The 15,473-nt window shown below is 42.2% G+C and overlaps 2 protein-coding genes across 4 annotated transcripts in view; both read right to left on the bottom strand.

Moving 5' to 3' along the window:
* NOL8 (nucleolar protein 8) overlaps nt 1–7,149 on the bottom strand; it is a 501,501-nt gene extending 494,352 nt beyond the window's left edge. For all 3 annotated transcript variants that reach the window (XM_063121205.1, XM_063121207.1, XM_063121206.1), the window contains exons 1-5: nt 5,380–7,149; nt 3,411–3,524; nt 2,716–2,838; nt 2,030–2,114; nt 444–588 (exon numbers count right to left, since the gene is read on the bottom strand). In XM_063121205.1, coding sequence (XP_062977275.1) covers nt 444–588; nt 2,030–2,114; nt 2,716–2,838; nt 3,411–3,524; nt 5,380–7,065 — 2,153 coding nt within the window. In that variant the 5' untranslated portion in view covers nt 7,066–7,149. The remainder of the gene's footprint in view (nt 1–443; nt 589–2,029; nt 2,115–2,715; nt 2,839–3,410; nt 3,525–5,379) is intronic.
* Nucleotides 7,150–8,421: 1,272 nt separating this feature from the next.
* Nucleotides 8,422–13,913, bottom strand: LOC134395436 (nucleolar protein 8-like). Its single transcript, XM_063121599.1, has 6 exons — nt 13,830–13,913; nt 12,166–12,361; nt 11,194–11,256; nt 10,450–10,528; nt 9,672–9,819; nt 8,422–8,514 (listed from the first exon to the last, which is right to left on the bottom strand). The coding sequence occupies exons 2-6, from the start codon at nt 12,302–12,304 to the stop codon at nt 8,422–8,424; spliced, it is 522 nt and encodes a 173-aa protein (XP_062977669.1). The 5' UTR covers nt 12,305–12,361; nt 13,830–13,913.
* Between the last annotated feature and the right edge of the window lie 1,560 nt (nt 13,914–15,473).

Below are 15,473 nucleotides of genomic sequence, written 5' to 3'. Positions count from 1 at the left end.
GTGGGCTCTACCACTTTAGACTTTTCATTTTAATTTTTCCATTGCTTACCTATATAAAAAGCTCCATACAATCAGAATACGAGCACCTTATATTGAAAGGTTCTAGCCCAACTCTTTGCCTGCTATGCTGGTTTTTTACTTGCAGAGTTTTTAATATAGAACATCAAATAATATGATTCTCACACCAGCAGTCATAAGAGTTATTTTATATTTCTTGAATAGTTTTTGCATTTGATTTTTTATTGATGTTTTGCAACAAATATTTTTCTTATAAATGTTGTCTTTTGAGAAGATAATGTCTATTGTGAGATACTCTGAGTACAGTTTACTATAGAAAAGTATAAATATACTAAATAAATAAAGAGGTATAGTGCATTCCACCACTTCATTCTCTTGCATGTATAGACCAGGTCATAGTTCATCTGCTAAGGAAATGTCCATACTTGAATTTCCTGGCATTTGCAGTCAGCTTGCTAGGTTTGGGAGGTTCTATCTCAATATGCAGAAGATTTTTCAAGATCTCAAGATTTTTCTTTTTTTCTAAAGCAAGCTCCTCCTCTTCATCCACTTCCAATTTCTTTGATTCATCTAACAGGAGAAAAGTTAACAACAGTTAAAGATGGATTTCAACAGCCTTCATCTAGCACCACTTCATGATACTGGCTGCATCCAGACATCACACCAAACCATGGAATTTTAACAGTGAACTCATGGTTTGCAGGGGGCTGCCAAACCAAGATACCAAATGGTTTGAAACTGATTTGCAATCCACAGTTTATGTTAACTGTGGTTTGCGGTTACATCCAAATTTACAAGCCACTGACAAACCGCAGTTATGACCATTGCCCTGCCTCAAGAATCTTCTGCCCCATGGTAGAAGGAACTTATAGGAACTTATGAAGCTGAGTGCTGAGCAGACGGAAAGCAAGAGCAGACAAGCAGCTCTAAATTTTGGTTTGTCTCTTGGATGTTATTCCAACCACAGAGTGGGTTCTTAACTATGGTTAGCAAAAATCATGGTTGAGTGTGATGTCTGATTTGAGACTGTGGCTGAATCCAGAAGCCTTGGGCTCTCATACTCGCCCCCCCCCCCTTCTCCAATGTAGCCATGAAGTGACAATCAAAAGCTTTTATTTACATTTTAGAGATTCTGCAGTGTACCATGTTGTCCAAACCCTAAACTGTGCTATGGTAAACTGAAAAAAGCCAGTATCATAAGCATCATGGTTTGAAGTGGGCTTGTTTCAGCTAACCACAGTTAAGATTAGCCATGGTTTATCCAGGTTCAGAGCACACAGCAGTGGTTAATCTAAAATAGAAATGGAAGCTTTTGAACTTGTCCTCATGGTTGCATGGAGGTGGAGGGGGAGCATAAGCAAATCTGGAGTATGCTGCAACTCATAATGGTTTAACATTATGTTCAAAAGAGTTCTCTCTCTCTCTCTCTGCCCAGTATGGAAGTAGCAAGCATTTTTTCTCCATAGTCTTGGCCAGCTTTACTTTAGACAATTCTAGATATCAACTTCCATTTGTCAGATAAAACAGTATTTGCATAATCCATAGCCTAACAACTAACATTCAAGACACATTTGCAGAATATTTTTTTGATTCACCGTTTACAGTGGTAGACGTTTTTCAGGAAAGTTTTGTGAAATAATATTTTATGTAGACTTTAGTCAGTGCCTGTTAAATATGGGAAATTCAAAACTATATAAAAAAAGAAAAGAGTATTTTAAAAGGTGATCTTGCCTCTCCTAAACGTGCAGATGTAATCATGTCAATATTCTATCAGACATGGCATTTTTTCAAGGAACAACTATTGCTATTCAATTATGGTATATGGTTCCTCTTTTCCCGCCTTCCACATCACTTTGACCATGGGCAGAATGCTTGTTAATGACCTTTTGACCTAGGGGAAGTAGTGGTAACAAGCAATATCAAACATTCAACAAGATTACGGTGTAAGGTTCTGTTTCAATAAAAGATTCATAAAGCGCTCTCCAAAGCAACCAATAGGAAAGCACCTCACCTTCTTGTTCACTGTCACTTTCAAGGAAACGTGTATCCATACGAAATCTTTCATCTGTGCCAAATCGAGACTGCAAACGCATAAGCTACAACAACAACAGCAACAAAATACTCTTTAGTTTTTATACCAGATATTCATCCAATCTTTAATAACTGCTATGTGATAATATTATGTCGATACACACACAGGCAAAAAGTCTTCGGATTTTTTTTTCAATGGATACGTTTATAAGCATATATTAAATACTGTAGTCCCAAGTAACAGAACACTGAAAAGCTATAGTCCCTCCACAGAGAGATTATAGGGTGAAAACAAGTTGATCTTGGATAAGAAGTAGGGTAGAGTAAGGATGAATTAACTGTTAACAGAAGGAGAAGAAAAGGTAAGTCTATGTAAGCCCAACCAGTTTTGGTGATCAACTTTAACGTAAGTAGTACTGTTCCAATCGGATTGAGTGAAGTGAAATCAAGGGCCAGAAAAACTATTTATTATCAGAGACATATTGTCCCACAGGAAAATACTGCCATGACTTAGGGTAAAAATGGATGAAATGAACAAGATTTACATTTTTAGTGCAAACACTGAAACATGTATTTCAAACCGTTTCTGACCATACTTAGAGATATTTTACCTAGATAAATGCAAGAGTATCCCAGAAGAAGAACAGATTAACTAGATTTACTAACCTTCACACCAGCTTTACCCTCAAATTGAGGTTTGATTTTGAATCTGTCATCTTCTTCATCCGCAGTATCCAATTCATCCTCACTGCTCTCAAACAACTTCCCAGAGGTTTTAGTGGTGAATTCCTTGGGTATAGTAAAAAATGTGCACACACCTTTAACGAGTTAATTCTAAAAGTAACTCCACATGCTTTAGTAAGCTCTCTATTCATTTGTATGTTTGGGCAGTGAAAGAAGCCACTCCATCAAATTATATGGGGGCAGGTAATGAGCTCCAAGCCCTGATTGGTTTGGAAAACTTTTCTATAGATCCCCCCATCCCCCACTACAAAGAGAGCTTTGGAAAGCTCACCCATCTCTTCTTAGGACAGCCACCAAAAAGTACCAGCAGTGACATTTGGGAGCACATCTTAAAAAATGTCTGTGGAAGATTTTTCCTTTTATATTTATCTGAGTCTTTTGGTAGTCCAATATCTGCTCTTCTGCATGACCTGCTGTTAGGTGTTTATTAAGCTTAAATTTGTTCTTGCTATTTGCTGCTGTTAATTCTGTTTGTGAATCTTATAAATTTCAGTAAAATTTGTTTAAAAATTAGTGGCACTAACCAGGAAAGTGTATGGGATTTTTCTCTCCAACATGTATTCAAGATTGTACGATAATATTTTGGAATACAGTAGAAACCATTTTAGTCCACTCACTTTTCCTGCCAGCTTTCCTGAAGACCCTTCTTTAGTGATCTCTTCTATTTCAGATTCATTTTCACCATCTGAATCAAATACTATGTGTGTCTGTTTATTTGTTGACTGAATTTCCTACAAAATCAAATAATAATTATGAATATGAATAATTAGAGCTCTTTGGGGAAACATGACAAAAATTTGTACATAATCAATAAAAGAGTCTTGTGGCATCTTAGATACTAACACAATTATAAGCTTTCATGGCCTAGAATGATAGAATTCAACATATGCACCAAGTGTTATCTTAAATTGGCAACAATATATAGACATGGTGTGTGTGGAGGGGGATGGAGCAGAGTGCTGTGAGAGAGTTATGAAAATGGAAAATGAACTAACAATGATGTAATAGCAAAGTGGCTACAGTAGAGATTAACAAGGCAGTGCCATGATAACACAAGCATCCTGGCATTGCTGATTAACACATGTAGTATGACAAAAATCCATAATCCTGATTCATGTTACAGGTGACAGAATCAAATTTTCTGATAAATTATAATCAGTGATTTCATCCTGGAGTTCCCCTCTGAAGTTCTTTTGCTCAAGGATAGCCAGCTCAAGATCACTTACATAGTGCCAATTTAGGATTACATTTCATGCATTACATTTCATGCATCTGATGAAGTGGACTTTGGTCCATGAAAGCTTATGCCATAATAAACCTGTTAACTTTTAAGTTGCTACAACTCTATTTTCATTGCCACAGACTAACACAGCTACATCACTAAATTCTGCACGTATATTTGATATCTATCAAACCAGTATAAACTAGGGTAACGGGGAGAGCATTGTCTGAGCATGTTCTCAACTCTAAGGCTGCAATCCTGTGTGCAGTTACCTGGGAGTAAGCCCCACTGGACACAGTGGGACTTACTTCTGAGTAAACATGTATAGAATTGTGCTGTAAAGACCATTTTAAGACTGTAAGAACATAAGAAGAGCCCTGCTGGATCAGACCAAGGCTCCATCTAGTCCAGCACTCTGTTCACACAGTGGCCAACCATTTGTCGACCTTAAACTCACAAGCAAGCCATGAGTGCAGCAGCACCCTACTGCTGATGTTCCCTAACAACTAGTGTATACAGGCTTACTGCCTCTGAACTGGAAGTTGCACTTAGCCATCAGGACTAGCAGCCATCGATAGCCTTCTCCTTTTAATGCACAATGTTATGCATACTTACTCAAAGGTAAGTCCCACTGTGTTCAATCGGGTTTTCAACCCTCATAAGTGAGTTTAGGGTTAGGGTTATGCTTTGCATGAAGAAGGTCCCGGGTTCAATCCTTGGCTTCTCCAGGTAGGGCTTGAAAAAAGAATCCTGCCTGAAACCCTAGAGAGCCATTGCTGCCAACCAGTGTTGACAATACTGGGCTAGGGTCTGACTCAGTCTAAAGCAGCTTCCTATGTTCCTAAGTATGCACAGCAGTGTAACATGGTTAGAAGTAAGTCCCAATGAATATAGCGGGATTTATTTCTAATTAAACACACATAGGATTGTGCTGGTTGTACCGCTACTATGTTTTTCTTGGGCATAATATTGATTCGGAAATGCAAGGTTTCACGATGAGCCATAATAATTACTATGAATGTTTTGTTTACTAAAGCGATCTATATAACCCTTTTTACTCAAGTTCCATAGCGGTTCCATACCTCCAATATTTTATACAACTATTAGGTTGTATCCAATGGTTGTTGTTCTGCCAGTGGAAGGGAACTGCTGGTGAAACAGATTTCCACTCCCCTCTGCAGGCCCCTGTGCGCCCTCCAAATCTGCTCTAGAGGGTCAGGAGACCATCACCCCCAGAGCAGAGGTGGGGGGAGGAGAGGATGGGGAAGTCCTGCTGAAGGAGCAGACTTCCACTTGCACAAGGACTGGATCCAACCCAGCGTTTCCACTAGGACAATAAATACCAAGTATAAAAATAAAACTACCAGATTGGTCAGAGCTCCCTGGATAAGTTTCTTCTGTAGTTCTCGTTCTTTTTGCCTCTCCTGCAGAGCTGTCAGCCTTCTCTCATTATCCTGCAGCTGTTTCTCTTTTGTGTCTGACTTTCTCGTAGCTTTGGCAGAATCCAGAAAGGCCTCTTCACGATTCAAAGGGCTGCTTAAGTTCTCATTCTGTACAAGATGGGAACCTTTAATGCTAGCCTCTGCCTTTGTTCTCTTAGGAAGAGATTTCAGGTTTCTGGAGGGCTTTCTTTTAGTTGCGACACTCCCATCAGAGCTTTCCACCTCGCTGGCTTCTGTGCTGGATGAGCCGCGGTCAGAAATGTCAGCATTTACTGTGTGGCTTCCTTTGTGGGAGTCCAAGTTCATTTCTTTCAATGAGGGTGATTTGGAATTAAGCCTTTTACTTGCAGAGTCTGAGCACCAAGGTTTTGAAATACTTTTCAGAGTTTCCAGTTCAGCAAGGTCAGGAGAAGACTGGTTATCTACACTTCTATGTATGTCCACCTCACCCATAGTCAGCTTCTCACTTAGTGACCCTATTCCTCTGAAAGGCTGAACTTTCAGTTTCCCATCTTTTTTCTTTGGATTGTCTTCATCAGAACTCTCTTCTTCCAAAATGGCAGAAACAATTTCTTCTGGGCAAATGCATTTTTTCAGAGGAGGGCTATCTGCAGATTTCTTTAGAGGATTGCTAGTGCTATTAATGGGAGATATATGGTTTTCGTACTGAGTACAACTGCGGATACTTTCCGTATCTTCATCTGAAGTCTCAGCTTTCTCACTGGCTAATCTTGCCAAATCTTCTAACGTAAGATTTAGTCGGTAACAGCTTTGCATCATGGTTTCATAATCTTCATCCCCTTCAGGCTCACTTGTGTCAACAGATGAATCAGAACTTTCCTCGCCCTCAGACTTGCATTGATTTGTGATGCTATTCTGTTCAGGAGTCTGAGTGGCCTTGGCAGCTGTCGCTTTTTCAGGCATTGCTCTTCCCCCCCTTTTCAGTTTATCCCATATTAACCCACTCGAGTCAGAAGATCCAGAACTTGTAGCGTCCATCAATATGCCTCTCCTAGGCTTGCCATCCAGACCCTCACAGGCCGCCTCAGATCCCTTTCGGGCTTCATTATTCTCCTTTTCATTTGGCATTTTAGTCACAGCTATAATTTCATCTGTGTCAGCCGAATCATAGTCGGACTCATTTTCAGGGGTCTTTAGGACTCCGTTGCGCGCTTTGTGTACTTTCTTGGCGCCGTGTGCTTTCCGTACAGACCAATGAGTGCTATATTTCAGCTCAAAGTTATCTCCGACAACTTCCATATTATCTTCAGGTTCACTGTTAGGATTATCTTTGTACACTTCTCTCTCTCTTGCTATTATGGCTCGGATTTCTTCTTCTTCCTCAGAATCCATGCCATTTTCAGGCCAGCTCTTTATATTCCTACAAGATGTTAGCTTCTGATCTGCAGAACGCTCTTTACTTTGCTTTTTGGTATCAGGTGTGTGGTTTCGAACCACTTTTGCTCGAGCTATGTTTGTTGCTCCTGATGGAAACTGGCAACATGAATTCAACTCCATCCTGCTCAAACTGTCCCTGTCCTGTACTCTCATTTTCTTTTTAGGTTGTTTCTTCGTTACAGGAAACTGTCCTTGTCGTTTCTTACTCATGCTGTCATCACCTTCTTCCAAATGCCAAGTGAGCTGAGAAATGGGAACTGTCTCAGTAAGGTCTTGATCCAGTTTTTTAAGATTGTGGCAATATTTGGAAGGATCATATTTTATGATGTTATTGCTTGAATTAAGGAGGAAAATGACTCTTGTGCTGGTAAAAGATGAGAAATTCAAGTGACAGTTTTGTTGGCTTTTTTTCTTTTAAAGAAAGCACTAATTTGAAAGCAAATCCTGCATATAACATATAACATGCCTGATTGCATTCCAAAAGGAAAGCAGTTGCATGATAAAGTCAGCTAGAATTCCATTATTGTTGATCAGGTTTAGGTAGCAGCACAAGCATGCTGTTAGTTGTCTGAAATAGGGATGTATATAATTTAGCGAATTCCACATTTAGTACATTTTCTGTGGTGTTCATGTCTGCCTTCAGAGGGTCAAAGAACTGAAAGGAACCTCATCCAACTGCAAGGTTTGATCTCTGTCAGCCGCTGAACTGCTGTGCCATAAACTGACAGCAGGTCTAGAATGGCATTAGCAGAGCACAGAGTAAAGAGGCAAAGCAACAAGCCAAGCCACACTGCAGAGAAATAAATACATACAGCCACTCAACATTAGTTAGCAGCAAGCCAATTCCTCATTGCTATGTCACTTAGACCCTATTTCCCAAATGCTTGTGGATACAGATATTAAGAGTACGTACGCGCTACTTGAAATAATTCAGAGAGAATTAGATGAGAACATTTTTAACATGAAGTATTGGTCGCGTTCTTAGAACGCTTCATTACCATCAATAAAATATTTCAATCGATTGGATTTGTTTGATTCTTTTGCTTTAGACCAGCCATAATATGGTACAGTTGCAGTATCACATTGTGAACCGGGCTGAGCAACCTATGGTCCTCTGAATGTTGTTGGACTCCATCTCCCAACAGCCTCAATCAGCATGGCCAACGATCAAGGGTGGTTGGAGTTGTAGACCAAGATCATCTGGCAGGCAACAGGTTACCAACCCCTGTTATAGATGCTGGCTTGGATCCTTTTGTAAAGAGAGCTTTGGCTATGGGGCGGTATATAAATTTAATAAAATAAATAAATAAATTCTGCCAGCAGAGGGATACCACTGGGAGAACAGGCCTTCTGTGTCCTCTTCTACCCATGGCAGCCTCCTGTGTGTCCTCCTAATCTGCTATGGAGTATTATTGGACCCTCGGAAGATTTAAAGCGCATGGCGGTGGGGAGGAGAGGGCACAGAAGTCCTCCTCTACCAGTGGAATCCTTCCACCTGTGGAATGAAGACTCTGGATTCAACCCAGTATTAAGAACTGGTTAGTGACAGCTGACTCCATCTAACATCTACTCAGTCTGTAGAAAGGATATTTTGCTTCTGTGTTGACTTTTCAGGTGAAGGATGGGTAAAACTCTGCCGAATTTGCCAACAACCCAGTCCTATGGAAGAGGGGGGAAATGATATTTACATATTTGCAACATTATTTCTGAGTCACCTCTCGGCCCAGAAAGCCCCCCTCCAGGTCACTTACAATTTGAAACTTTAAAAAAACAATTAAAGGTGTAACCCTATGCATATTTATTCCAAAAAAGGCCTACAAAAGGTTGTAAGCGTTTTCCCAGTCTAAATATGCATAGGATTGCATACTAAGAATCTTAAAGACATCACACATGGCCAAACTATCTTTTAAAAGCAGAGTGAAGAACTAACACATCTAAAGTAATTCAAAAGCCATACAGAACAAAAACATTTTAGCAGCCTACACAGAGAAGAGGCCAGTCTAACATCCTTCCACAATTAGGTTGTCATCACAGAAAACGCCCTGTCCCATGTTCCCACCAATCTACCTATCTTAGAGGTGAAACATACACAAGGGCCTCTGAAGCAAATCTTAAACTATAGGCAGGTTCATATGGGAGGAAGAGGTCTTTCAAATATCCTTCCCTCCCACAAAATAAAGCATGGCTTTAGGAAATGTAATGCAACAACTTTAAGGAAATACCTTATATAAGACTATGGTAGCGTAAGGCTTATTACTAGGGACCTACCAGTCCAATTTTGTTCGTTTTTATTTAAACTGAAGCTTGAACAGTGTAAATATGCAAAAAAATTGAAACTTCAAAACAGCTAAAAGCTTGAGCTTTAATAGCAATTAATTTCCTCTACGCAAAACAGACAGGGCAGCCCCTCTGACAGCTGTGCTTGGCTAGTAAGCGTGGCATGAAGGTGGGCCTTGGGCCAGCAGGGTGAGTAGAATGTCGCTGCCAGCAGAGAGGGGAAAAAGAATGGAGGTGGCTAATTGGGGTGCGTGAAGGAGGCGCCAGGGCTACCCCACATGCAAATTTCAGCAGGGGGATTCACTATGCATGAGCCACATTTGCATCATTCATAAGCCCCTCTGTGCTGAGGGAACTGAGGGGCAAAAAAGCGGGAAAGGAACAGAACTACTAGCGCCCGGAACAACATTGGCTTTACACTAGTATAAGTAATATGGCAGGCTTTAAGTAAAAACTTTTACTGGCAGCTATTTAAACCTGATGTCTAACATCAATGTGCCTGCCAATTACATCACTTGATTTCATTAAATTTATCATACCTTATGATTTGGTACTTCTGTTCCTGGTACTGCTTTCACATGAAAACCTACAACTCCAGATTTCTTCATGGATTCTAGAACATTCGCTACACCATTATTGTTTGGCTTTTCCTTCTTTATACTCGCCTCTTGACGTTCCCGTGCTAGTCTGCATGGCAGCACATGATTGAAGTTTGCCAGATTTAAAAAGAGAGAGATTGAAAGAGCACAGAGTTTATATACTTGCACGTTGTTTGCTCTTACCTTCAGATACCGTAAATCTGTTACATTTACAGGTTTCTGTCTCCCATTTGTTTAACAATAGGAGCAACAATTAATAAGGCTGCTAATATTAAGAAAATGAAGAGAGGGGTTTTGTGTGTGAGAACTGTGGATTCAGTTCTGGTACTGAAAAGAAAGAAGTCATGCTGTTCCTTAATTCTAAGCGCATGGTCTCCCCACCCTGTTTCCCCAATTTGGGGCCTGTCTCTGGTTGGTGGATCATGGTCTTCACATAAAAAACTAAACTGATCATGCAAGCTTGCAGTCTGTCCACCCCTGTTCCTCCTCTCTACACAATGAATGATCGAAATCTATGTTACAATGCACCTCTTGTGCCTCTAAATTGAAAAATACTTTCCTGAAGCTTAATAAAAAGCAAATGTTTCACATAGATTCAAATCACTGTTTATTTCTGTGAAGATCTTCCAGATTTATTTGCTGGTATACTAAATAACCATGAAAAAAAACCAACCCAATGCTTTTCAATCAACATTGCTTGCAAAGTGCTATGTCTTACCTGTGCAAAAAGCTCTCTTTGGCTAATTCTATTTGTAGCGTCCCACCTTTCCATTTTGTCTTATTTAGAACAGATATACCTTTAAAACAAAAAGTAAATAGAAACAATATTTTAACCTATACATGACTAAGCCATTGTTCTCAACAACTTCCAAAGTATCTCAAGTACTGTTGATCAAGAAGAAGGAACAGGAAGCAGTGTGGTCTACTGGATAGGTAAATTGGATTTGGTATCTGGGAAACATGGGTTTCAAACACCAGTTCAGCCACAAGGGCACATTTTTCTCACTTGAAGGAATGGGAATGAATAGCTAGCTTGATAGCCAAGGCAGGAGCAATTTTATAAGAAAAAAAATGTGAATGCTTGCAGGGTTGCCAATGATAGAGGCAAAACACATCACTAAGGAATTGAGTGGAAATACGATTCTAGAAGCATGTGTGAAGTTAGAAAAAGCACAAAGGATTGATGTTTATGTGTAAGGGAAGTTGTAAGTTCATTTCCATTTAAGGGTTTTGGTAAGGCTCTCCAATAGCAATTATCAGTGGGAATATGACAGCATTTTACTCTTATTACAAGGAAATACACACAGATGCTTCTAAATTTTACAGGCGGCTCACCTTAAAATTAAGCTAAATGCCATATGTTAGAGGTGCAACAAAAAAGTTACAGAAAAATGCACTCAAGTTAAAGCAGTTGACAGGGAGTTACACCGCAAACAAAACACCTGCATGGTAACACACTTACATTTTTTAAGTTCTTTTTCTGAAAGGTTGATGTTGATATACGCAAAGGTTTTTGTAGGGTTCCCTGTTTAAGAATGAGAATATGATTATTCCATAAAGGTTTTTTTTAAAAAAGAAACCCTATTAAATGAAAGTTTTGGAATAGAAAATTAACAGTATAATCCTATGCATCTTTATTCAGAAGCAAGCCCAACTGTGATCAACAAGCTTTACTCCTAGATAAACGTGTAGACTGGATTGTAGTCTAACAACAATATCCAGCAATTTCATTCCATTCACACAAATCGTGCTGCACCAGCACAAGGAACTTCTAGTGCAATGCCTGGAAAACACGTCACACAAACTAATGCTACTGACGTTGTTCCAGAGGTCCCTTATGCTAACACAACGTTATTTACTTTAATGGAATGATATTGCTGGATACTGCTCTAAGGCCTTAGCTAGACCAGGCTATATCCTGGGGCGAACCCCGGGATCGTCCCTGTGCGTCCACATGACGCACAGGGGATCCCGGGATCAGGGAGGGATGATCCCTCCCTTGCCCCAGGATCTTGCCCTCCCCTTTGGGCCCCGTTTTTCCGCGGTCCCGGGCTGCGCCCGAGACCGCGGAACGTGTGGCCCGTTTCTGTGGTTTGACCAGGCTCTGCGCAGAGTGCAGCGCTCCTCAGGAGCACTGTGCCCATCGGGGTTAGGGTGGGGGGAGCGGAGAAAGCAAAATAAATTAAAAAACCCCACTAACCTTCAGCACATGAGCGTTTGCGCGCTGCCGTCGCTTTAAAAATAAACAAATGGTGGGTCCCCTCTCTTCCTGAGGTCATTGAGCCTTAGGTGTAAACCGGGAAGAGATCTCACGTTAATCCCAATGCGAGATCTCCCCTCCTCTGTCCCAGAACAAAAGGTAGGTCTAGCTAAGGCCTAAGGCTGCTATCACAAATCAGATGCAACTACTTTTAAACAGCTTTTAAGATATTACCTTGTTCATCCTTCCGGGTCACAATTTCTGTCTCTTCAACATTTCCAAACTTGCCAAATCTTTCCTGCAATTCAGCTTCAGAAACAGTATGGCCAAGTCCTCCAACATAGAGTCGCTTTGCAACTGGTGCTTGCTCCATATTCAAAAACTTATCAAATGTCTTGGTCTACCATGGCCTCTTTCAGGTTTAATTTTTCTGTAAAACAAATGTTTAACACTGAAATTATACATATTATAATGATTGCCAAGTGCTTGGTGGAGGGTAGTGGGAGCAGGTATCAGCTGTGGCAGGGCAAGCGCTTGCCAATTTTGCCCATAACTACCAGAAACTAAGCCTTAGTAGAGGCATCTCAGCCTTTAAGAATGGGGGAAACTGCAAAAGTCTGGAGGCCACCAAATGAGTGGTGGGGGTGGGAATGGTACATGGTCATCTGGGAAATCCCAGAATGGGTCTCCAGGAGGGCTGTATCTCCCCTCCCCCCCGGGCTGGACCTTCTACACCGCTGGATTAAAGGAAGGGAGAGGAGAAGAGGTCCCTACAGTAACTGATACTATTTAGTGCACTGTGTTTTCAACCTTTTGTTTTAAGCAGAGGGACTATGTATATATTTTAACAAACAAATCAAACAGGTAAAAACACCCTATGTAGAGGCAACGAGTAGTACTCAAAAGGGCTTAAGTAACTCAAAACCCAGAAAGAATGCCAGACATTTAAAAACCCTAGCAGAAGCCACTGAACCTGCTTTGAAGAGCATCTGCTCAGATTGATGCGGTTCTAGTTTTGAAATACTGTTTCTAAAGCTTTGACCAGAGAAGAAAAAGTGAAGTGTGATGCAGCTGTGGTTGTTGCATATAAAAGCTTGAATGCTCCTCAATTAAAGATGCAACCCTACCGTAAGAACATAAGAAGAGCCATACTTGTTCAGAACAAGGGTCCATCTAATCCTGCACTCTCTTCACACAGTGGCCAACCAGCAATCAACCATGAACCCTCAAACAGGACACGGTGCAACAGCACCCTACCGCCCATGTTCCTGAACTACTGGTGTATATAAACGTACTGCTTCTGATACTGGAGGAAGCACATAACCATCAGGATTAGTAGCCATTGATAGCCTTCTCCTCCAGGAATTTATCCAACTCCCCTTTAATTTAAAGCCATCCAAATTGGTGGCCATCATTACATCTTGTGGAAGTGTATTCCATAGTTCAACTACATGCTGTGTGAATAAGTACTTCCTTTTATCTGTCCTGAATTTCCTACCAATCTGCTTCATGGGATGTCCCCGGGCTCTAGTATTATGGGAGAGGGAGAAAAATGCCCCCAATCCACACCATGCACGTTTCTGTACACCTCTATCATGCCTTCGCCTAATCCTATCCCGACCTTCTCCTAGTCCTTCACATACTTGCTCAATGGGGCTTATTTCGGAATAACATGCTTGGAATCAGACTGCATACTTTCAACCATGCTTTCTTGAAATGGGTATGTGCATCCGTCTCCCTCCCCCACCCCCGAAACCAATAGGCCTTATTGTCGATGCGAAGTTCAGAGCTGGGCTGCAAGAGATCCCATCTCCACTACACTGACTCCTCTCTCTTACGAAGCCCCGGTACTGGAGAAGAAGGGAGGGAGATCCGAAAGGGGCCGCAGTGTCACCCACCAAAAAGAGCTGCAAGGGCCGGATCCGCCCTGACACGCACCTCGCCAAAGCCCCTCGACCCCCTTCGCCACCAGCGGCTGCTCCTCCCGGCGTGGTCTCCACACAGCGCTCCTCGCTTGCCTGTCCCTCCCGCTCCACTTCCGCCACACACTGCAAAGCAATACGTTCCGCATTACGGCCAGCTGCTCTCCGTCCACCAGGGAGTATAGGATTGCAGTTTTAGGAACATTTTAGAACCCATTCGGATTATTGAACAGCGCATACAAATATTGCAGGAGAAGTCAGAACCGTCCCAGTCACTTTATGCCAATCGGTGGCTGTTTTGGATTTCCACCCTCAAAATAATACACCCACACAAAAGGGAAGGCGTAAGCGCGACACGCTTCCCAAGCCATCCAGGAGACCAGTGTTATTCCAGCCGCGATCTTCATGGCAGCATAGGCTTAAGAACCGCTTTCCTTTTTTTATCAAATGTTCAAATTCGCTCTCTAACCCTTTTCTATCTCTATGTTCCACCCAAGACCGCTGTTTCCTAGCCGGTCACGTATACTAGAGACACTTCCGGAATGAACTATCTGACGAGTAGGAAGAGGGAGAGATGGAGAGGGGGAAAGAGACGATGGAATACCCCCCCACACACACACACACACCCCGCGGGAGATTTCCCCCCTGGCATGTTGCAACCAGTTGCATTAAAGCCCTCGGGGGAGGCGGAAGGATCTCAAATTCGGTTTTACGGCCATTCGCCTCTTTCCTCCCCCCCCCCGCATGGTCTGCACTGTGGTAGCGCCTGAGACGCGCTTTATTCGGCGGGTTGTTCAGACACGGAGAGAAACGCTCAGCTGCGAGAGCAAAGTTAGGGCAGATTTCTGGTGGGCTGAAGGGTAGGTTGACGCGGCTCTCTGCCTCGAGGGAAAGGAGGGGTGGGAGCTGCTTCCAAGGGTAGTTTCCAGAGGCAGGCGGCGTGCTACTCTGTTGCAGCAAAGGCGAAGAAGGGTCTTGTGCTACTTTAAAGTCTAACGCATTTATCCTGGCGTAAGCTTTCATGGGCGAGTGGGCTATAGTTCACGAAAGCTTAGGCCAGAATCCACGTGTTAGTCTTCGAGGTAGGGGTCCCCGGTGTGTTGTCCGTGGGGGCCTCCAACAGCGCCTATGAAGCTGTCCCCTATGCACCCCCTTAAGAAGTGTTTCAAGAAAAACCTTGGAAATGTTTGAGTCGTCTTCTTTCTCTTCCTTTCTAGCTTTGCTGTATCTCTCTCTTCTACCCCTTTGCCTTGTTATTCCCCCTTCTAGCCTCACTATCCCCCCCATCCCCACTCGTTAGCTCACTTTTGACTAGCCCATGGCAGCCATTATCAGGCTAGCTGCATCCGTCGTTTTGTAGTGATACCCACAGCAGCTTCTCAAATTCCCAAATGTAACCACAGGTCCAAAAAGGTTGGGGACTCCTGCTTTAAAGTTCCGCAAGTCTTCGTTGATTGTGAATCTCAGGGCTCTGCTTTTTTGGAGGAGGGAGGGCAATAGTATTTCTGAGCATGTGCTGTTCTCCGTTGCCTTGCCTCCCCTGTTCTCTGTAGTAGGGTGGCTAGATTCACAAGGGGCAGGGCTCCTCCACCTTTAAATCAGTTGGCGTAGAAGAGGGCA

Source organism: Elgaria multicarinata, chromosome 3 (assembly GCF_023053635.1).
Source record: "Elgaria multicarinata webbii isolate HBS135686 ecotype San Diego chromosome 3, rElgMul1.1.pri, whole genome shotgun sequence".
NCBI classification, from domain to species: Eukaryota; Metazoa; Chordata; class Lepidosauria; order Squamata; family Anguidae; genus Elgaria; species Elgaria multicarinata.
The sequence above is the reverse complement of the archived record's forward strand: the minus strand, read 5'-3'. Positions and strand labels throughout refer to the sequence as shown.